Here is a 23,295-nt window from a genome sequence, read left to right as displayed (position 1 = left end):
GAAGTGAGTGGAGGTGGGAAGGGTCAATGCTAGGTGGGCGGAGGGTGCTGATGCTTTTTGCTGAAGTGGATGTGGGAAGGGTCATTGCTAGGTGGGCGGAGGGTGCTGATGCTTTTTGCTGAAGTGAGTGGAGGTGGGAAGGGTCATTGCTAGGTGGGCACAGGGTGCTGATGCTTTTTGCTGAAGTGGAGGTGGGGAGGGTCATTGCTAGGTGGGTGGAGGGTGCTGATGCTTTTTGCTGAAGTGAGTGGAGGTGGGGAGGGTCAATGCTAGGTGGGTGGAGGGTGCTGATGCTTTTTGCTGAAGTGAGTGGAGGTGGGGAGGGTCATTGCTAGGTGGGTGGAGGGTGCTGATGCTTTTTGCTGAATTGAGTGGAGGTGGGAAGGGTCATTGCTAGGTGGGTGGAGGGTGCTGACGCTTTTTGCTGAAGTGGAGGTGGGAAGGGTCAATGCTAGGTGGGCGGAGGGTGCTGATGCTTTTTGCTGAAGTGAGTGGAGGTGGTGAGGGTCATTGCTAGGTGGGTGGAGGGTGCTGATGCTTTTTGCTGAAGTGAGTGGAGGTGGGGAGGGTCATTGCTAGGTGGGCACAGGGTGCTGATGCTTTTTGCTGAAGTGCAGTTGGGAAGGGTCATTGCTAGGTGGGTGGAGGGTGCTGATGCTTTTTGCAGAAGTGAGTGGAGGTGGGAAGGGTCAATGCTAGGTGGGTGGAGGGTGCTGATGCTTTTTGCTGAAGTGGAGGTGGGGAGGGTCATTGCTAGGTGGGTGGAGGGTGCTGATGCTTTTTGCTGAAGTGCAGGTGAGAAGGGTCATTGCTAGGTGGGTGGAGGGTGCTGATGCTTTTTGCTGAAGTGAGTGGAGGTGGGAAGGGTCAATGCTAGGTGGGCACAGGGTGCTGATGCTTTTTGCTGAAGTGGATGTGGGAAGGGTCATTGCTAGGTGGGCGGAGGGTGCTGATGCTTTTTGCTGAAGTGAGTGGAGGTGGGAAGGGTCATTGCTAGGTGGGCACAGGGTGCTGATGCTTTTTGCTGAAGTGGAGGTGGGGAGGGTCATTGCTAGGTGGGTGGAGGGTGCTGATGCTTTTTGCTGAAGTGAGTGGAGGTGGGGAGGGTCAATGCTAGGTGGGTGGAGGGTGCTGATGCTTTTTGCTGAAGTGAGTGGAGGTGGGAAGGGTCATTGCTAGGTGGGTGGAGGGTGCTGATGCTTTTTGCTGAAGTGAGTGGAGGTGGGGAGGGTCATTGCTAGGTGGGTGGAGGGTGCTGATGCTTTTTGCTGAATTGAGTGGAGGTGGGAAGGGTCATTGCTAGGTGGGTGGAGGGTGCTGACGCTTTTTGCTGAAGTGGAGGTGGGAAGGGTCATTGCTAGGTGGGTGGAGGGTGCTGATGCTTTTTGCTGAATTGAGTGGAGGTGGGAAGGGTCATTGCTAGGTGGGCGGAGGGTGCTGATGCTTTTTGCTGAAGTGCAGGTGGGAAGGGTCATTGCTAGGTGGGTGGAGGGTGCTGATGCTTTTTGCTGAAGTGAGTGGAGGTGGGGAGGGTCATTGCTAGGTGGGTGGAGGGTGCTGATGCTTTTTGCTGAAGTGAGTGGAGGTGGGAAGGGTCAATGCTAGGTGGGCGGAGGGTGCTGATGCTTTTTGCTGAAGTGGATGTGGGAAGGGTCATTGCTAGGTGGGCGGAGGGTGCTGATGCTTTTTGCTGAAGTGAGTGGAGGTGGGAAGGGTCATTGCTAGGTGGGCACAGGGTGCTGATGCTTTTTGCTGAAGTGGAGGTGGGGAGGGTCATTGCTAGGTGGGTGGAGGGTGCTGATGCTTTTTGCTGAAGTGAGTGGAGGTGGGGAGGGTCAATGCTAGGTGGGTGGAGGGTGCTGATGCTTTTTGCTGAAGTGAGTGGAGGTGGGAAGGGTCATTGCTAGGTGGGTGGAGGGTGCTGATGCTTTTTGCTGAAGTGAGTGGAGGTGGGAAGGGTCATTGCTAGGTGGGTGGAGGGTGCTGATGCTTTTTGCTGAATTGAGTGGAGGTGGGAAGGGTCATTGCTAGGTGGGTGGAGGGTGCTGATGCTTTTTGCTCAAGTGAGTGGAGGTGGGGAGGGTCATTGCTAGGTGGGTGGAGGGTGCTGATGCTTTTTGCTGAAGTGGAGGTGGGGAGGGTCATTGCTAGGTGGGCGGAGGGTGCTGATGCTTTTTGCTGAAGTGAGTGGAGGTGGGGAGGGTCATTGCTAGGTGGGTGGAGGGTGCTGATGCCTTTTGCTGAAGTGAGTGGAGGTGGGGAGGGTCATTGCTAGGTGGGTGGAGGGTGCTGATGCCTTTTGCTGAAGTGAGTGGAGGTGGGGAGGGTCATTGCTAGGTGGGTGGAGGGTGCTGATGCTTTTTGCTGAAGTGAGTGGAGGTGGGAAGGGTCATTGCTAGGTGGGCGGAGGGTGCTGATGCTTTTTGCTGAAGTGGATGTGGGAAGGGTCATTGCTAGGTGGGCGGAGGGTGCTGATGCTTTTTGCTGAAGTGAGTGGAGGTGGGAAGGGTCATTGCTAGGTGGGTGGAGGGTGCTGATGCTTTTTGCTGAAGTGAGTGGAGGTGGGAAGGGTCATTGCTAGGTGGGCACAGGGTGCTGATGCCTTTTGCTGAAGTGAGTGGAGGTGGGGAGGGTCATTGCTAGGTGGGTGGAGGGTGCTGATGCTTTTTGCTGAAGTGAGTGGAGGTGGGGAGGGTCATTGCTAGGTGGGTGGAGGGTGCTGATGCTTTTTGCTGAATGAGTGGAGGTGGGAAGGGTCATTGCTAGGTGGGCGGAGGGTGCTGATGCTTTTTGGTGAAGTGGATGTGGGAAGGGTCATTGCTAGGTGGGCGGAGGGTGCTGATGCTTTTTGCTGAAGTGAGTGGAGGTGGGAAGGGTCATTGCTAGGTGGGTGGAGGGTGCTGATGCTTTTTGCTGAAGTGAGTGGAGGTGGGAAGGGTCATTGCTAGGTGGGCACAGGGTGCTGATACCTTTTGCTGAAGTGAGTGGAGGTGGGGAGGGTCATTGCTAGGTGGGTGGAGGGTGCTGATGCTTTTTGCTGAAGTGGAGGTGGGGAGGGTCATTGCTAGGTGGGTGGAGGGTGCTGATGCTTTTTGCTGAAGTGGAGGTGGGAAGGGTCATTGCTAGGTGGGTGGAGGGTGCTGATGCTTTTTGCTGAAGTGAGTGGAGGTGGGAAGGGTCATTGCTAGGTGGGTGGAGGGTGCTGATGGTTTTTGCTGAAGTGAGTGGAGGTGGGAAGGGTCATTGCTAGGTGGGTGGAGGGTGCTGATGCTTTTTGCTGAAGTGAGTGGAGGTGGGAAGGGTCATTGCTAGGTGGGCACAGGGTGCTGATGCTTTTTGCTGAAGTGGAGGTGGGGAGGGTCATTGCTAGGTGGGTGGAGGGTGCTGATGCTTTTTGCTGAAGTGAGTGGAGGTGGGGAGGGTCAATGCTAGGTGGGTGGAGGGTGCTGATGCTTTTTGCTGAAGTGAGTGGAGGTGGGAAGGGTCAATGCTAGGTGGGTGGAGGGTGCTGATGCTTTTTGCTGAAGTGAGTGGAGGTGGGAAGGGTCATTGCTAGGTGGGTGGAGGGTGCTGATGCTTTTTGCTGAAGTGAGTGGAGGTGGGGAGGGTCATTGCTAGGTGGGTGGAGTGTGCTGATGCTTTTTGCTGAAGTGCAGGTGAGAAGGGTCATTGCTAGGTGGGTGGAGGGTGCTGATGCTTTTTGCTGAAGTGCAGGTGAGAAGGGTCATTGCTAGGTGGGTGGAGGGTGCTGATGCTTTTTGCTGAAGTGAGTGGAGGTGGGGAGGGTCATTGCTAGGTGGGTGGAGTGTGCTGATGCTTTTTGCTGAAGTGCAGGTGAGAAGGGTCATTGCTAGGTGGGTGGAGGGTGCTGATGCTTTTTGCTGAATTGAGTGGAGGTGGGGAGGGTCATTGCTAGGTGGGTGGAGTGTGCTGATGCTTTTTGCTGAAGTGCAGGTGAGAAGGGTCATTGCTAGGTGGGTGGAGGGTGCTGATGCTTTTTGCTGAAGTGCAGGTGAGAAGGGTCATTGCTAGGTGGGTGGAGGGTGCTGATGCTTTTTGCTGAAGTGAGTGGAGGTGGGGAGGGTCATTGCTAGGTGGGTGGAGTGTGCTGATGCTTTTTGCTGAAGTGCAGGTGAGAAGGGTCATTGCTAGGTGGGTGGAGGGTGCTGATGCTTTTTGCTGAAGTGCAGGTGAGAAGGGTCATTGCTAGGTGGGTGGAGGGTGCTGATGCTTTTTGCTGAAGTGAGTGGAGGTGGGAAGGGTCAATGCTAGGTGGGTGGAGGGTGCTGATGCTTTTTGCTCAAGTGAGTGGAGGTGGGGAGGGTCATTGCTAGGTGGGTGGAGGGTGCTGATGCTTTTTGCTGAAGTGGAGGTGGGGAGGGTCATTGCTAGGTGGGCGGAGGGTGCTGATGCTTTTTGCTGAAGTGAGTGGAGGTGGGGAGGGTCATTGCTAGGTGGGTGGAGGGTGCTGATGCCTTTTGCTGAAGTGAGTGGAGGTGGGGAGGGTCATTGCTAGGTGGGTGGAGGGTGCTGATGCTTTTTGCTGAAGAGAGTGGAGGTGGGGAGGGTCATTGCTAGGTGGGTGGAGGGTGCTGATGCTTTTTGCTGAATGAGTGGAGGTGGGAAGGGTCATTGCTAGGTGGGCGGAGGGTGCTGATGCTTTTTGCTGAAGTGGATGTGGGAAGGGTCATTGCTAGGTGGGCGGAGGGTGCTGATGCTTTTTGCTGAAGTGAGTGGAGGTGGGAAGGGTCATTGCTAGGTGGGTGGAGGGTGCTGATGCTTTTTGCTGAAGTGAGTGGAGGTGGGAAGGGTCATTGCTAGGTGGGCACAGTGTGCTGATGCCTTTTGCTGAAGTGAGTGGAGGTGGGGAGGGTCATTGCTAGGTGGGTGGAGGGTGCTGATGCTTTTTGCTGAAGTGAGTGGAGGTGGGGAGGGTCATTGCTAGGTGGGTGGAGGGTGCTGATGCTTTTTGCTGAATGAGTGGAGGTGGGAAGGGTCATTGCTAGGTGGGCGGAGGTTGCTGATGCTTTTTGCTGAAGTGGATGTGGGAAGGGTCATTGCTAGGTGGGCGGAGGGTGCTGATGCTTTTTGCTGAAGTGAGTGGAGGTGGGAAGGGTCATTGCTAGGTGGGTGGAGGGTGCTGATGCTTTTTGCTGAAGTGAGTGGAGGTGGGAAGGGTCATTGCTAGGTGGGCACAGGGTGCTGATGCCTTTTGCTGAAGTGAGTGGAGGTGGGGAGGGTCATTGCTAGGTGGGTGGAGGGTGCTGATGCTTTTTGCTGAAGTGGAGGTGGGGAGGGTCATTGCTAGGTGGGTGGAGGGTGCTGATGCTTTTTGCTGAAGTGGAGGTGGGAAGGGTCATTGCTAGGTGGGTGGAGGGTGCTGATGCTTTTTGCTGAAATGAGTGGAGGTGGGAAGGGTCATTGCTAGGTGGGTGGAGGGTGCTGATGCTTTTTGCTGAAGTGAGTGGAGGTGGGAAGGGTCATTGCTAGGTGGGTGGAGGGTGCTGATGCTTTTTGCTGAAGTGAGTGGAGGTGGGGAGGGTCATTGCTAGGTGGGTGGAGGGTGCTGATGCCTTTTGCTGAAGTGAGTGGAGGTGGGGAGGGTCATTGCTAGGTGGGTGGAGGGTGCTGATGCTTTTTGCTGAAGTGAGTGGAGGTGGGGAGGGTCATTGCTAGGTGGGTGGAGGGTGCTGATGCTTTTTGCTGAATGAGTGGAGGTGGGAAGGGTCATTGCTAGGTGGGCGGAGGGTGCTGATGCTTTTTGCTGAAGTGGATGTGGGAAGGGTCATTGCTAGGTGGGTGGAGGGTGCTGATGCTTTTTGCTGAAGTGGAGGTGGGAAGGGTCATTGCTAGGTGGGTGGAGGGTGCTGATGCTTTTTGCTGAAGTGAGTGGAGGTGGGAAGGGTCATTGCTAGGTGGGTGGAGGGTGCTGATGCTTTTTGCTGAAGTGAGTGGAGGTGGGAAGGGTCATTGCTAGGTGGGTGGAGGGTGCTGATGCTTTTTGCTGAAGTGAGTGGAGGTGGGAAGGGTCATTGCTAGGTGGGCACAGGGTGCTGATGCTTTTTGCTGAAGTGGAGGTGGGGAGGGTCATTGCTAGGTGGGTGGAGGGTGCTGATGCTTTTTGCTGAAGTGAGTGGAGGTGGGGAGGGTCAATGCTAGGTGGGTGGAGGGTGCTGATGCTTTTTGCTGAAGTGAGTGGAGGTGGGGAGGGTCAATGCTAGGTGGGTGGAGGGTGCTGATGCTTTTTGCTGAAGTGGAGGTGGGAAGGGTCAATGCTAGGTGGGTGGAGGGTGCTGATGCTTTTTGCTGAAGTGAGTGGAGGTGGGAAGGGTCATTGCTAGGTGGGTGGAGGGTGCTGATGCTTTTTGCTGAAGTGAGTGGAGGTGGGAAGGGTCATTGCTAGGTGGGTGGAGGGTGCTGATGCTTTTTGCTGAAGTGGAGGTGGGGAGGGTCATTGCTAGGTGGGTGGAGTGTGCTGATGCTTTTTGCTGAAGTGGAGGTGAGAAGGGTCATTGCTAGGTGGGTGGAGGGTGCTGATGCTTTTTGCTGAAGTGAGTGGAGGTGGTGAGGGTCATTGCTAGGTGGGTGGAGGGTGCTGATGCTTTTTGCTGAAGTGAGTGGAGGTGGTGAGGGTCATTGCTAGGTGGGTGGAGGGTGCTGATGCTTTTTGCTGAAGTGAGTGGAGGTGGGGAGGGTCATTGCTAGGTGGGTGGAGGGTGCTGATGCTTTTTGCTGAAGTGAGTGGAGGTGGGAAGGGTCAATGCTAGGTGGGCGGAGGGTGCTGATGCTTTTTGCTGAAGTGGATGTGGGAAGGGTCATTGCTAGGTGGGCGGAGGGTGCTGATGCTTTTTGCTGAAGTGAGTGGAGGTGGGAAGGGTCATTGCTAGGTGGGCACAGGGTGCTGATGCTTTTTGCTGAAGTGGAGGTGGGGAGGGTCATTGCTAGGTGGGTGGAGGGTGCTGATGCTTTTTGCTGAAGTGAGTGGAGGTGGGGAGGGTCAATGCTAGGTGGGTGGAGGGTGCTGATGCTTTTTGCTGAAGTGAGTGGAGGTGGGAAGGGTCATTTCTAGGTGGGTGGAGGGTGCTGATGCTTTTTGCTGAAGTGAGTGGAGGTGGGGAGGGTCATTGCTAGGTGGGTGGAGGGTGCTGATGCTTTTTGCTGAATTGAGTGGAGGTGGGAAGGGTCATTGCTAGGTGGGTGGAGGGTGCTGATGCTTTTTGCTGAAGTGAGTGGAGGTGGGGAGGGTCATTGCTAGGTGGGTGGAGGGTGCTGATGCTTTTTGCTGAAGTGAGTGGAGGTGGGAAGGGTCATTGCTAGGTGGGCACAGGGTGCTGATGCTTTTTGCTGAAGTGGAGGTGGGGAGGGTCATTGCTAGGTGGGTGGAGGGTGCTGATGCTTTTTGCTGAAGTGAGTGGAGGTGGGGAGGGTCAATGCTAGGTGGGTGGAGGGTGCTGATGCTTTTTGCTGAAGTGAGTGGAGGTGGGAAGGGTCATTGCTAGGTGGGCGGAGGGTGCTGATGCTTTTTGCTGAAGTGAGTGGAGGTGGGAAGGGTCATTGCTAGGTGGGCGGAGGGTGCTGATGCTTTTTGCTGAAGTGCAGGTGGGAAGGGTCATTGCTAGGTGGGTGGAGGGTGCTGATGCTTTTTGCTGAAGTGAGTGGAGGTGGGGAGGGTCATTGCTAGGTGGGTGGAGGGTGCTGATGCTTTTTGCTGAAGTGAGTGGAGGTGGGAAGGGTCAATGCTAGGTGGGCGGAGGGTGCTGATGCTTTTTGCTGAAGTGGAGGTGGGGAGGGTCATTGCTAGGTGGGTGGAGGGTGCTGATGCTTTTTGCTGAAGTGAGTGGAGGTGGGGAGGGTCAATGCTAGGTGGGTGGAGGGTGCTGATGCTTTTTGCTGAAGTGAGTGGAGGTGGGAAGGGTCATTGCTAGGTGGGTGGAGGGTGCTGATGCTTTTTGCTGAAGTGAGTGGAGGTGGGAAGGGTCATTGCTAGGTGGGTGGAGGGTGCTGATGCTTTTTGCTGAATTGAGTGGAGGTGGGAAGGGTCATTGCTAGGTGGGTGGAGGGTGCTGATGCTTTTTGCTCAAGTGAGTGGAGGTGGGGAGGGTCATTGCTAGGTGGGTGGAGGGTGCTGATGCTTTTTGCTGAAGTGGAGGTGGGGAGGGTCATTGCTAGGTGGGCGGAGGGTGCTGATGCTTTTTGCTGAAGTGAGTGGAGGTGGGGAGGGTCATTGCTAGGTGGGTGGAGGGTGCTGATGCCTTTTGCTGAAGTGAGTGGAGGTGGGGAGGGTCATTGCTAGGTGGGTGGAGGGTGCTGATGCTTTTTGCTGAAGTGAGTGGAGGTGGGGAGGGTCATTGCTAGGTGGGTGGAGGGTGCTGATGCTTTTTGCTGAATGAGTGGAGGTGGGAAGGGTCATTGCTAGGTGGGCGGAGGGTGCTGATGCTTTTTGCTGAAGTGGATGTGGGAAGGGTCATTGCTAGGTGGGCGGAGGGTGCTGATGCTTTTTGCTGAAGTGAGTGGAGGTGGGAAGGGTCATTGCTAGGTGGGTGGAGGGTGCTGATGCTTTTTGCTGAAGTGAGTGGAGGTGGGAAGGGTCATTGCTAGGTGGGCACAGGGTGCTGATGCCTTTTGCTGAAGTGAGTGGAGATGGGGAGGGTCATTGCTAGGTGGGTGGAGGGTGCTGATGCTTTTTGCTGAATTGAGTGGAGGTGGGGAGGGTCATTGCTAGGTGGGTGGAGGGTGCTGATGCTTTTTGCTGAATGAGTGGAGGTGGGAAGGGTCATTGCTAGGTGGGCGGAGGGTGCTGATGCTTTTTGCTGAAGTGGATGTGGGAAGGGTCATTGCTAGGTGGGCGGAGGGTGCTGATGCTTTTTGCTGAAGTGAGTGGAGGTGGGAAGGGTCATTGCTAGGTGGGTGGAGGGTGCTGATGCTTTTTGCTGAAGTGAGTGGAGGTGGGAAGGGTCATTGCTAGGTGGGCACAGGGTGCTGATGCCTTTTGCTGAAGTGAGTGGAGGTGGGGAGGGTCATTGCTAGGTGGGTGGAGGGTGCTGATGCTTTTTGCTGAAGTGGAGGTGGGGAGGGTCATTGCTAGGTGGGTGGAGGGTGCTGATGCTTTTTGCTGAAGTGGAGGTGGGAAGGGTCATTGCTAGGTGGGTGGAGGGTGCTGATGCTTTTTGCTGAAGTGAGTGGAGGTGGGAAGGGTCATTGCTAGGTGGGTGGAGGGTGCTGATGCTTTTTGCTGAAGTGAGTGGAGGTGGGAAGGGTCATTGCTAGGTGGGTGGAGGGTGCTGATGCTTTTTGCTGAAGTGAGTGGAGGTGGGAAGGGTCATTGCTAGGTGGGCACAGGGTGCTGATGCTTTTTGCTGAAGTGGAGGTGGGGAGGGTCATTGCTAGGTGGGTGGAGGGTGCTGATGCTTTTTGCTGAAGTGAGTGGAGGTGGGGAGGGTCAATGCTAGGTGGGTGGAGGGTGCTGATGCTTTTTGCTGAAGTGAGTGGAGGTGGGAAGGGTCATTGCTAGGTGGGTGGAGGGTGCTGATGCTTTTTGCTGAAGTGAGTGGAGGTGGGGAGGGTCATTGCTAGGTGGGTGGAGGGTGCTGATGCTTTTTGCTGAAGTGCAGGTGGGAAGGGTCATTGCTAGGTGGGTGGAGGGTGCTGATGCTTTTTGCTGAAGTGAGTGGAGGTGGGAAGGGTCATTGCTAGGTGGGTGGAGGGTGCTGATGCTTTTTGCTGAAGTGAGTGGAGGTGGGAAGGGTCATTGCTAGGTGGGCACAGGGTGCTGATGCTTTTTGCTGAAGTGAGTGGAGGTGGGAAGGGTCATTGCTAGGTGGGTGGAGGGTGCTGATGCTTTTTGCTGAAGTGAGTGGAGGTGGGAAGGGTCATTGCTAGGTGGGTGGAGGGTGCTGATGCTTTTTGCTGAAGTGAGTGGAGGTGGGGAGGGTCATTGCTAGGTGGGTGGAGGGTGCTGATGCTTTTTGCTGAATGAGTGGAGGTGGGAAGGGTCATTGCTAGGTGGGCGGAGGGTGCTGATGCTTTTTGCTGAAGTGGAGGTGGGAAGGGTCATTGCTAGGTGGGCGGAGGGTGCTGACGCTTTTTGCTGAAGTGAGTGGAGGTGGGAAGGGTCATTGCTAGGTGGGAACAGGGTGCAGATGCTTTTTGCTGAAGTGGAGGTGGGGAGGGTCATTGCAAGGTGGGTGGAGGGTGCTGATGCTTTTTGCTGAAGTGGATCTGGGAAGGGTCATTGCTAGGTGGGCACAGGGTGCTGATGCTTTTTGCTGAAGTGGAGGTGGGAAGGGTCATTGCTAGGTGGGTGGAGGGTGCTGATGCTTTTTGCTGAAGTGAGTGGAGGTGGGGAGGGTCATTGCTAGGTGGGTGGAGGGTGCTGATGCTTTTTGCTGAAGTGAGTGGAGGTGGGAAGGGTCATTGCTAGGTGGGTGGAGGGTGCTGATGCTTTTTGCTGAAGTGAGTGGAGGTGGGAAGGGACATTGCTAGGTGGGTGGAGGGTGCTGATGCTTTTTGCTGAAGTGGAGGTGGGGAGGGTCATTGCTAGGTGGGTGGAGGGTGCTGATGCTTTTTGCTGAAGTGAGTGGAGGTGGGGGGGCTATATGGTTCTAACATTTTCACTGTCACTCATTCTTTGGGATATTCTGTTTTTGTACATATCTGCAAAGAACTAGAATTTCAGCTTGAATATTGAATACACTCTCTGATATTAAATGCAACTATTGAATTAACTGACAGTACTATCAGGTCAGATAATTTGAATAAATATGCAGATGTTACTTAAACACCCATATGACTAAATAAGGAACATAACGTTAGACTTTATTTTATATAATTTGGGGCAAATATTTAAATGCAAAGCAAAGCATAAACATTATTGTTACTCTTCATAATAAGTGAATACTTTTACTCACTTGTCAGCCTTTAGCTGGTCATGTGCACTAAGAGGCGGAGGTTCAAAAAGTACTAAAGCACCTTCTTCATATGGATCATGAAGTGATTGCCTGGCTCCTGCACGTTTAATCCCGAGGGCCTTTAATCCAAGAGAACCTTAAATACAGCAGACAAGTAAGCCTTGTATAGAGAGCTCATATATGAGCAAATATATCACATGAACATCTGGTCTTCATTCTTCTGACTATTGTAACACATGATTATTTGAGTTACTGTCACCTCCAGTTCAATTATCATTTAAACATACATGAATACAGGCAAACACAACACTGTTCCTCCAGGGCTAAGGTGCCAAAAAGCACATTACCAACAGCACACTGCGCAAAGCGAAAATAGCACATAAAGTTAGGATTTTGGGGAAAAAAAGTCACAGAGAAAACGGTATGACCCAAGTTCCCTTGTGGCATGATCAAGTTGGTCTGGTCCAGTTTGTTCCTCCATCGAGCAAACATCGAAGGGCTGCGTCAACGTCTCCTCCCTGGGTGTCTGCCTGGGGCTAATCCTCACCACTACGGAGGCAATGCATCTCCCCTGCTGTCGGTCACACCAACAAACCAGTGAACCAGGCTTCCAGTATTCTACGTTACCAATGTTCATCTGAGTCTTGTGATAACAAAAATGTTATCACTCGCACCGTGCATTTTCTCAGCACAACAGTACACAAGTCCAGGTGACAACACAATGGTACACAATAAGTACAGCCCCATTGCTATCAAGCAACGCGCTGATGGAACAGTCCTGCAGTACTTGATATTCTTAGTATCAAGCAGTGACTTGCAATTGTACGAACAAAAGCACCTTTGATTGGATCAGAATGGCCACTGCGTATGAACACACCGCCATGCTCATAGTTCCCTTACCCCACACTGCTTGCTTCTATCTCTTAGCCAAGATCCACAACCTGTCTGGGTAGGCCCATTGCTTCTGTCTGCTCCTACCGCAGTGAACTCTTGACTGCATTCCTCAACTTCAGCACAGCTTTGTGGGCCGAAGGACCTGTATTGTGCTGTAGGTTTTCTATGTTTCACCCTATCCTCTTTGGTTCAGTCCCTTTCCAGCTATATCCATGACCCTTCGCATGCTCTCATCTCCTCAACAGCTTTCCATTCCTTTGCCCAGATTGCCTAATTTTCACCATGGATGTTCAGTCCCTATACACTTCTAACCCCATCAAGAAGGTCTTAAAGCTTTCTGCTTCTTTATTAACAATAGGCCTGATCAGATCCCCTCCACCACCACCCTTTTCTGTCTGGCAGAACTGGTCCTCACCTTCAACTATTTCTCTTTCAGCTCCTCACACTTTCTTCAAAACAGCATGGGCCCCAGCTGTGCCTGCCTTTTCATTGGCTATGTGGAACAGTCCATGCTCCAAGCCTTCCATAGTAAAGGTCCGTAACTCTTTCATTGAGGGCTGTATTTGCGCTGCTTCATGCACCCATGCTGAGCATGTCAATTTCATTAACTTTGCCACCAACTTTCACCTTGCTCTCAAATTCACTTGACCCATTTCTGACACCTCCCTCTCCTTTCTCGATCTCTGTCTCCATCTGTGGAGACAAACTGTCTACTGATATCTTTTATAAACGCACTGAAAATGAAGATGGCACCAGCGAACGATGCGACTAAAGGCGACGTGCTTCAGACAGTTCACAAAACTACTACTTTTATTTCTTCTTTCAAATATGATTCTGCTGGCTAAGCTTTTACACGCAATTCAAATGTGTGATTTACGTTTTCATGGTGTGTTTGAGCCGATTGAGTGAACAGGCACTTTACGGAGTGTGTGGCCTACAGACAGGGTGCAAGCCCATGATCGACTCAATTTCTCACCAATCTCGCTGATTAAAGCAAGATTGCAATCAACGAGGAAGCGAGTGGAAGGTAAGCGGATACTCAGCGCTGTCTGCCTGAGTTTGACTGGTCTCACCCTCTTGCTATCATTTGCTGTTGCCGGAAGAAGGTGCCTGCGTTTGACTGTTCTTTCTCACTGCTCCCTGCTCCCAGAGGAAGGTGCCTGGGTTTAACTGGTCTCTCGTTCCCTCTTGCTCAATGCTGCTGGAGTCTTGGGCAAGGTCCAAGTGACACAGTTTCTGTTTTGGACTCTGCAGGTCATGTTCATGTCTCTGGTTACTCCTTTATTATTGCTATTTTGATCGGGGCGGACTGGCTCTGCAGCCTGCAGTCAATGACAACACAATGCTAAATTGAACTGAACTAAACTAAGCTGAACATACCTAGACTGTTTCAATGACTCTGTGCTTTTCACTCGTTTTTTGCGATTTGTGTTTTTTTTTACACATTGGGTGTTTCCTTGGTTTTCTTTCTTCTGTGGCAGTCTATGGAGAAGACGAATCTCAAGTTTACATACTGTATATGTATTTTGAAGCTTTGATTTCCACAGCTATCTTGAGTATAGCTCTTTCCACCCTGTCTCTGGTATAAATGTTGTTCTCTTTCCTCAGTTCCATCATGTCTGCTGCATCTATTCCCAGGATGAAGTTTTCTTTTCCAGGACATAAGAGGTTTCCTCCTTCTTCAAAGAACAGGGTTTCCCTTCCTCCACCACTAATGCTGCCCTCACCCACATCGACTCCATTTCCAAGATATCCGCACTCACCGCACCTTTGTGCCACCTTTACAGGGATAAGATCCACAAACCTAACTGTCCGGCTAGAATCTTTGTTTCTGCCTGCTCCAACCGGCAGCTTGGTCATCTCCGAGGCCGAAGTACACAGGTGTTTCCAACGGGTGGACAGCTGCAAGGCTGCGGAACCGCATGAGACAGAGCTTACACTGTTGATAATCAGCAAGAGCTCAAGAAATGCACCTACGATCTGCCCAAAGTCATCAAGGCAGCGAAACAGCAACACAGAAACAAGATTCAGACTCAACTTTCCACTAACAACATACGCAGCTTATGGCAAAGTCTGCCCACCATCGCAAACTTCAAGGCTAAATGCAGTGGAGCTTCCAACATCAATGCCTCTCTCCCAGACGAGCTAAATCTTTTTTTTTTAAATGCTTGATTCAATGTCGCCAATACTGAGCTCCTGAGGAAACCTGCAGAAGATGCAAACGTCAGCTCGGTAATCTCTGAGGCTGAAGTACGCAGGTGTTTCGAACGGATGGATAGTCGCAAGGCTGCCGGGCCAGACGGCATCCCAGGGTGGGTACTCAGGTTGTGCGCGGTGCAACTGGCAGGTGTGTTTACAGACATTGTTAATCTCTCCCTCTCCCAGAGTAGAGTGCCCTCCTGCTTCAAAACATCCATTATTGTCCCTGTACCTAAAAAGACCATGGTAACATGTCAGAACGACTGGCATCCTGTTGCACTCACCTCAATAATAAGCAAATGCTTTGAGAGGCTGGTCAAGGACTACATCTGCAGCATGCTACCACCCACACTGGACCCCCTCCCCCTACAATTCACCTACCGACACAACCGATCGACAGATGACACAATGGCCACAGCTCTACACACGGTCCTTACACGTCTGTAGAAGAGGGATGTTTATGTGAGAATGCTGTTCTTGGACTACAGTTCAGCATTCAACACCATAATTCCCTCCAGGCTTGACAAGAAGCTCAGAGACCTCGGCCTTCACTCTGCCTTGTGCAGCTGGATCCTGGACTTCCTGTCAGATCGCCAGCAGGTGGTAAGAGTGGGCTCCTTCACCTCTGCTCCTCTGACCCTCACACAGGTGCCCCTCAGGGCTGAGTACTAAACCCCCTCATTTACTCTCTGTATACCCATGACTGTGTCACCACCCAATCTGCTATCTGCTAACTAAATTTTCTGGCAACACTACACTGATTTGCCTAATCTCAAATAATAATGAGGCAGCCTACAGAGAGGAAGTCATCACCCTGACACAGTGGTGTCAAGAAAACAACCTCTCCCTCAATGTCACAAAAACAAAGGAGCTGGTTGTGGACTACAGAAGGAATGGAGACAGGCTAACCCCTATAGACATCAATGGATCTGGAGTTGAGAGGGAGAACAGCTTTAAGTTCCTCGGCATCACCGAGGATCTCACATGGTCTGTACATACTGGCTGTGTGGTGAAAAAGGCACAACAGTGCCTCTTTCACCTCAGACGGTTGAAAAAGTTCTGTATGGGCCCCAAAATTCTAAGAACTTTCTACAGGGGCACAATTGAGAGCATCCTGACTGGCTGCATCACTGCCTGGTATGGGAACTGTACTTCCCTCAATCGCAGGACTCTACAGAGAGTGGTGCGGACAGCCCAGCACATCTGTAGATGTGAACGTCACTATTCGAGACATTTACAAAGACAGGTGTGTAAAAAGGGCCCATAGGATCATTGGAGACCCGAGTCATCCCAACCACAAACTGTTCCAGCTGCTACCACCTGGGAAATGGTACCACAGCATAAAAGCCAGGACCAACAGGCTCTTGGACAGCTTCTTCCACCAGGCCATCAGACTGCTTAATTCATACTGACACAACTGTATTTCTATGTTATACTGACTACCCCTGTGTACATAATATTATCAATTACTATAATTGCATGCTGCACATTTAGACAGAGACCTAACGTAAGTATTTTTACTCATGTATATGAAGGATGTAAGTAATAAAGTCAATTCAAATTCACGTCCACATATTTGGACTTCATCTGTCCCCCTTGTTTCTGTCCCTTTCCAGCTATATCCACTACCCTTCACATGCTCTCGATCCTGTGGGAGTTCAAGCCACACAGAACACCTTTTCCTTCTTTTTCTCACTTCTTCCCTCTTCCTCTCCAGTTCTGATGAAGAGTCTTGGCCCAAAACACTGACTGTTTGTTTATATCCATAGATACTGCCTGACCTGAGTTTCTCCAGCACTTTTTGTGTTGCTCTGGATTTCCAGCATCTTAAGGATCTTGTGCTTATTGACATCTTCCTGTCAACTTGAACCAGTCTGGCCATTGTCATCTAACCTCTGTCATTAACAAGGCATTTTCACCCATAGAACTGCAGCTCACTGGATGTTTTTTTGTTTCTCATACCATTCTCTGTAAACGTGAAAGTCTGTTGTGCATGAAAATCCCAGTAGATACCACTTTCTGAGACACTCAAATTATCCTCCTGACACCAACAATCATTCCAATGTCTCTTAGATCATATTTCTTCCCCATTCTGATGTTTGGTCTGAACAACAACCGAATCTCTTGTCTATGTCTACATGTTTTTACACATTGGATTGCTACCATGATTGGCTGATTAGGTATTTGCATTAACAAGGTGTACAGGTGTACCTAATAAAATGGCCACTGAGTGTATTGTAGAGCTCAGGTCCAAGGTTCTGAGACATACAACTCCTTGGACTTAACCTCTATCACATTACAGGTAAAGAAAAACAAGTTCACTATGAGTTTGTATGATTGAACTAGACCACCTCCTATAATTACTGCCTGACTTCATCTTCTTGCCCGCCATCAAACTTGCAAGAGTTCAAGCCACACCAAACCCCTTTTCCTTCTAATTAATCCCACCGCTCAACTAAGTTGCCTCATGAGCCCAATCCTATACTCCCACCTCTCAGACTCTGTTCAGTTTCCTGCTAAAGAGCTCAGTATTTCACTGATCATAAAATCTTTCCTCAGTCTATTGGACAATCACACTTACATCTTCAGTTCGCAATTCCTGCAACTGACATATCTTACTAGAACTCCATTCCAGAAGTTCCTGTCCCTTCTTTCATACTCTGTTACACACATCCATATGAACTTCACTGTTCACTCCTTTCCATCCAACATAAATGTCATAACAGACTTCTTATAATACGATGGATTCTGGTTAATTGGGCCATTGGTTAATTGTGGCAGCCACATTTGGGACAACTCTTAAAGAACCAAAACTAAATCGAGAGAAGAGCCTGGATGCCCTTCACTTAATTGGGACACTATACTGCTCAAATGGGTTGGGAAAGTGTTGCCAAACAGATTCTAATGAGTGTCAGTCATGGGAACTTGCGTGGCATTAGACATTGCACCATGGTTAGAGCAATCAGTTTTTAAAAAGGGTCAGTCATGTGTGTTTGTGTTCAAAAAGCAGTGATTGTTCTCACCGATAGTTGGAGAGAAATAGCAGTAAGACAATTCAGAACTGTTCTGCTCACTGTGATTTCAGCATTTGGGCTTAAAGATGACAGAAACAGCCAGCATCCATTTCAGCAAGTTAGGAATTACAAAGGTATCGGCAATCATTTTGAACGTTACAATGAAAATGAAGATTTGGAGGATGCACTTGTTCACAGTATTGCATGAAGCCAATCCATTATCTGCACTAGGCGTCTGCCCTGGTTTTGTTCATTCACAGTCAATCACAAGAGCACAGCAGATGAATTCCTCTGTCAATAACTATTAGGAACTAATACAGTTTTGTACTGTAGAGGTATTATTAGTGTTTTAATTTGTTCTGTATTTCATTTAAATACATAAATTAAATGGTAGTTTGTCTCTTTTATAACTTTAACCATTTCCATGCAACTTTAGCTAATTGGGACAGCCACTTGATTGGGCAAAGATGTACTGGTCCCAATTAATCAGAATCCACTGTATTCTAAAACTTAATTTATACAGTTTATATAAATTACACAAGTATTATTCTGCAATATATTAATGCAATAAAAGAATTATGGCAGATTAAAGTATAAATCAAAATGACATTATTGCTATTGAGGTGGAGAGCTAATTGAGTACAGGGTCAATTTATATCCTTTTATATTTTACTCCAAATTACCTTATAAATAAAATGTCACAGGATCAACATTGCAGTATTAGACACAATTATTGCAAAATTATAATGCAATAGTTTAGTAAATATTTAATGTTTGCTTGAATTACTGCAATAATTCTCAAAGCTTCACAATAATTCTACAGAATTCACTTCAGCATATCCATTATTTCTTAATTATAAACAATGCAGCCAAGGTATTAAAAAATAATCACGATTTTTACAGCGGTTATATTTCAACACTAATCTAGTCAATCATATATTGTAGCTGGTCTACCAGAAGTCATTGATAATATTCCACAAACAACAGTATTTGCTGGAGAGTTTTATCAATACCTGTGTAATTTGGAATAGGCACTCGGAAAGGTTTGGCCAGGATACTTCGAATGAAAGCTTCCTGTGGGGAACAGAAAATGTCATCTGACAATGCAGTGATCTTCGCCCATGCTCAATTATTTTCAAAGATCAGTTACTCACATGCTGACTGCTGTCCAGGCACACAGGCCGATTGGTTAGCTGTGCTAGGGGTTTCCTGAATGGAGATATAAAATTTTCAATGTTGTTGCGCTCGGATCCCAGCTTCCGCCGTTTTGTGTTCTGTAAGAAAAGGAAAATTCCATATCTTAGTATTATTTTTCAAATGGTAAATTCTTTATTTTTGTTTTGATTTTATGCAAACTAGATAAGCTTCTCCCCACCTCCAAAATCAATTCTCAATCCCTCCTACATGCAAAATAGTGCAACAGCATGAAATATTACAGAAATTTTAGTTCAGAGTCACCTGAAAATCATGTGGCAAAATGAGGCAAGAATTAGTCCACATCCTAAACACTCTACGGTCTACTACATTGACAAATAGTTACATTCTTACATTCACAGACTTACAACTTTATTTTTAGGTTGGCTGGACAATAAATATTGCGTTGAAATGCTTCATCACAATATTCTGGAAATATTCAAGTAAAAAATCTTCCTTAGCAGATGACTTAAGAACATAGACATAACATGGGTATACGGACAAAAACGTTAATAGAGCACAAATTTCAAATTTGCACTGGATTACAGTACCACATCCTCTTCATCGGAGGAATCTCCTGGCTTCCGCTTAGCAAGCTGACTTGGTGCAAGACTTCGTCTCTACAGAAAAAAAGTGACAGATTTATGGAAGCAGTTAGAAATACACAATTAAATTTAAGTTGCTCATTTCTCAACTTCAGGACATCACAAGATCCCTCACAGGCAGCAATATACTTTGAAGTATAACTTATATAGCTGCAAATTTGTTAGTCCTCCAAATTACATGGCCTCTTCCAATTCACATCTCATGCGCAACATGATTTCCTGATTCTCATCTCATGATTTTAAATGCTTTATCAACAGCAGCCATTTCTTCAGCCAAATAAACCACTCTGCTGCAATTCTTGCCTTCCCCAAAACGTACAACTTTTGCCAAGCTCGAAAACTAGAAACTACAGATGCTAGAATTAACAAAAAAAGTACTGAAAATCCTCAACAGCATCTGCAAAGAGAGGAAAGACATTAATTTTCTTTCTCTTTCCACAGATGCTGTCCAAGTATTTTCAGGAGTTCCTCTTGTTTTACAAAACTGCTGGCAACATGAACTAATAACTCACTTCGAGGCATAGTCAAAAATTTGTTATTTATTTATTGATTCAGCATGGAACAGGCCCTTCCAGCCCTTTGAGTTCTGCTGCCCAGCAACTCCCAATTTAACAGTAGCCTAATCCCAGGGCAAATCACAATGACCAATTAACCTACTGTTACATACCCCATAACTGGGTTGTCAAACCAGCAGAAATGGAACACTCGTTGCAGTCTGTAATTACTAGAAACTAATAAAGTTTATTAGTAAATTAAGTAATACAGTACACTAAATGCAAGGATATAAACATAACAGGTTAGCAATGATAAAATACAAATATATTCCAAAATGGCGGCACAACGCAGCTTGCAGCAGCCACTCCGGAGCTGATTATCTGTTATTTGTGAAGTGGGGTGCCGTGCGCAATCATAATCGATTGAAAACGGACGTGGGAGCACAGAGGAACATCGGGAAATCTCCAGGAAGACCTTCTTCGTTGTTGCTGCTGCTGCTGTGAGGTCCGGGACTCTGCTGGAAAGAACAGTCCCCCAGTCCTCGGTGTCGCGTTGCCGATGGCCATTGGCATAATACGCTCGTCTTAATACGCTCGGCAAAGGATGGTGCTCGAGAAGCTGTGCCGGAGGGGATGGTCGTCGGCTCGGAGGTTCGACAGACTCGGAGTCCGCTGCGGTCAGGTCGCTTTCAGTGTGTGCTGCGTCTGCGAGGCTGAGTCGGGCGGCGCCATGGAAGTCCATAGCGGGGTATTCCCTTCTGCCGCTGGTGTGGGATGGCAAGTCTGTCGGGACCCTGGGGACTTGTGGAAACTGTGTGGTGATTTCTTTTGAACTTATAGTCTTTTAACATCTTTGGACTATTTTTACTGTGCTCATGGTCTGTTTTTTATCAATTATGCTATTGTTTGCACTGTTGTAACTATGTGGTTTTGTGCAGGTCCTATAGCTTTAGTTTTTGTCTTGTTTTGTCTGTTGAATTTGGAGCTCCTTTCCGGGGAACGTGCTAAGACGGTAGCGCGATATTAATACGCAGCAGCCTCTCCGGACTCTGGATTGGGGATTGCCAAATGTTATGTGGATTTTCTGGTGTAGTTTGTTTTGTCATGTGCTTTTGTGATATCATTCTGGAAAAACGTTGTCTCATTTTTAAAATTGCATTGCATTTGTGGTTTCTAAATGACAATAAACTGAATCTGAATCTGAATCTGATATACACAGAAATATGGGAATAGGAATCAGCCAAGCTCTATCAGTCTAGGGGTAAACGATCAGTCTTCAAGTGAAGCAGAGTTCAGTTCAGTTTAGTGTAGTTCGAGGTAGTTGTTGTGGTACCGTTGGAGAGAGAGAGAGAGAGAGAGTGAGAGATGCAGCTGAAATTTCAGGTAAACCTTCCGTTGTCTTCTCGTCCCATTGTGGTCACCGACTGTGACCCCTCCGTTCCAGATGCGACCGTTGTGGTCACCGACTGTGAACCCTCCATTCCAGATGCGACCGTTCTTCCGTGGTGAACTCGTCACCCAGCCAAGGGTGGACACACAACAGGTCCCCACCAGTCATATCTTTACACCCTGTGAGCCTCTGGCCGATTCCCGCGAATCGGTCCTCCAAACTCCCACCAACTTGTGGGGGCACAATGTTCTCTCCAGGGTCTCGTGGCGTGTCTGCCTGTGTCTTAGCAAACCCACTATTTTATCCCCCACCCCCCCACGATGGGGTATCACCTGTCCATTCAACTTCACCACTTCCTGTTGTCTCAGCAGGAGTGTTAATGAGCAGTTCATGTTCAAAGCAAATGTCCGTGGCAGTATCAGTGCAGATGCCAAAATACTGAATTATGTGTCTGTCTCTCGTTATCTCTCTCTTATTAGCATTTTGAATGGCTCTCCCTTATCTCTCTCTCTCTCTCTCTCTCTCTCTCTCTCTCTCTCTCTCTCTCTCTCTCTCTCTCTCTCTCTCTCGTTATCTCTCTTTCATTAGCATTTTGGATGGCTCTCCCTTATCTCTCTCTTATTAGCAGCATCCGTTCTGCAGCTCTGCTTGGCTTCACACATAACACTACCAAATGGTACACCTTTGGACTGTGGGAGAAAACCCAAATGATCACACACATCTTTGCTTGATTATGTTATTGAAAAGTATCTTGTGATGTTTCACTTTGTTAATCATGCTACAGAAATATAACATATTGTGTTCCTGTTTGACAGCAACATGCAAAGCCACAATTTTGACTCAAGAGGTGAGTAAGCGATCAAATAAGATGCTAAAACTTCTCAGCTGATGTGGGAATAGACTAATTAAGCTGTCAGATGGAAGACATATTCTAAATACATATCCTGCTAACTGAATTTTCTTTCACTTTACTCACCATTTTCTGTAGTTTTGATCCAACGGAATTCAATCAATTTTTATCGTTTTCTTCCTGCATCAAAAATCCATGTCCTTGAACAGTTGGCTGAACAATTGATGTCTTCATCGCTTCCAAATCTAGTCCATAATTGATGAATGATGGGAGCATTTTAGCTTCTGTTTTCTATTCCATTATAATGCAACCTATTTTAATAACTTTAATTTACTATGTTTTAGCCTGCAATTATTATCAGTTTCCACTTGTGCAGATTTCCTCTTTGGACTGTATTGTTTCTTATCCAGACTCTCTGATAAACTTGGTTAACTACCTGTCAAACAGTTGCTAAGCTTTTATAAACTTTTACACAACTTAATTCTTCAAAGTAATCCAGAGCTGTTTTTTAAAATCTTGTTATTGTGGTTTTTATTTTAATGTATAAAATCTGCTACATATTTTTCCTTCTAGTTTAACTTTGTTGCTATTTTGTAGTGGTTACCACTCTCCTTTCAGTAAAGTACTCCCTATGGTACATCTATTATTCAACATAAGCATGATGAGCAAAAAAAACTACTAATCAATTTTCTCTCCTATTCCTGCTTTTCTCCAATTTCTTAAATGATATTGTGCCAAATAAGATATATATTATATTCACCAGCCAGTCCTATTCAAGCTTTCAACTGTTTTTCACCTGTTCAACTGGAATAAGTTCACTTGCCCTAATCTGTTTTTGCCTGGTCCTTAAAAGTGTATTTATGTCCTTCTACAAATCTACAGGAGATATATCGTTCTCCCTCTTCTTGTCTAATATCCCCTTAATACAGTAAATATTTCTTCTCTACTTTTATTGTTTCATCTATCACCAGGTTTATTTCTTCACCTCCCTCTTTATTACTCTCCCTGAAACTGCACACTGCCGTGATATTGCAGAGACTCAGGATATCTCTCAATACCTTTCTTTCTATTGCCCTATCTCTGTTTATTTCTACCACTAACATTTACTAATGATTTCAGTCGTCATTTGTTATTCCCTTTCCTTCTCTATTAGTTGTTCCATGTCTAGTTCACTCACTTTAATATTTTCAAACTTCTCAATGACTGCTCTATTTATTTCTCCCTTTTTTTTTTCTTTTCTCTCTATCACAATCTCCCAATCACTCTTTCCCTCTCACTGTTACCCTCCTGCTCTGTATTTGGATATCATGAACATTCCCCCCCCCCCTTTCTATCTGGATATTATTATCAACCTCTCTTCCACCCCTCCCACCCACTCTCGTTGTTTCACAATCACTCTTTCCGTCTCTGTCTCTCTATTATATAAATATTACTATCACCTTCTTACTTCGCTTAAACTTGCCGCCCAGACACAGGAACTCGGCAGCGCGCCTGCGTAATACCCGGCCTACGGATGCGGCTACGGTTCAGTCAGTGCGCTAAACCAGACCGCGTTTCGAACCAGAATCCGGTCCGCTCTGAGCCCTCGCGGCGGGTTCAACGCCAACTGATAACATTAGTTATCGACGCGCAGCTCCGACTTGTCCGTTCCTAGCGTTAAAATCAAGCGCCTTCGTATATCCATTGGAATCGAAGGTATGCCATAAATTCTGAACTATTTTAGAGAAGAGTGACTGTAGAAAAAAAAA

At 48.1% G+C, this 23,295-nt stretch overlaps 1 protein-coding gene across 2 annotated transcripts in view; it reads right to left on the bottom strand.

Annotated features, from left to right (window-relative positions):
- The window catches only part of rad54l (RAD54 like), a 57,008-nt gene extending 33,979 nt beyond the window's left edge, over positions 1–23,029 (bottom strand). Inside the window, exons 1-6 of one of the 2 annotated variants that reach the window (XM_073062840.1) lie at positions 22,987–23,029; positions 21,674–21,792; positions 18,760–18,828; positions 18,169–18,288; positions 18,028–18,088; positions 10,908–11,043 (exon numbers count right to left, since the gene is read on the bottom strand). In XM_073062840.1, coding sequence (XP_072918941.1) covers positions 10,908–11,043; positions 18,028–18,088; positions 18,169–18,288; positions 18,760–18,828; positions 21,674–21,676 — 389 coding nt within the window. In that variant the 5' untranslated portion in view covers positions 21,677–21,792; positions 22,987–23,029. The remainder of the gene's footprint in view (positions 1–10,907; positions 11,044–18,027; positions 18,089–18,168; positions 18,289–18,759; positions 18,829–21,673; positions 21,793–22,986) is intronic. The other variant, XM_073062841.1, reaches the window with a different exon arrangement.
- Positions 23,030–23,295: the final 266 nt, after the last annotated feature.

This window comes from Hemitrygon akajei, chromosome 12, assembly GCF_048418815.1.
Source record: "Hemitrygon akajei chromosome 12, sHemAka1.3, whole genome shotgun sequence".
Lineage (NCBI taxonomy): Eukaryota > Metazoa > Chordata > Chondrichthyes > Myliobatiformes > Dasyatidae > Hemitrygon > Hemitrygon akajei.
Note: the sequence above shows the minus strand (reverse complement) of the source record. Positions and strands in the feature narration are given on the sequence as shown.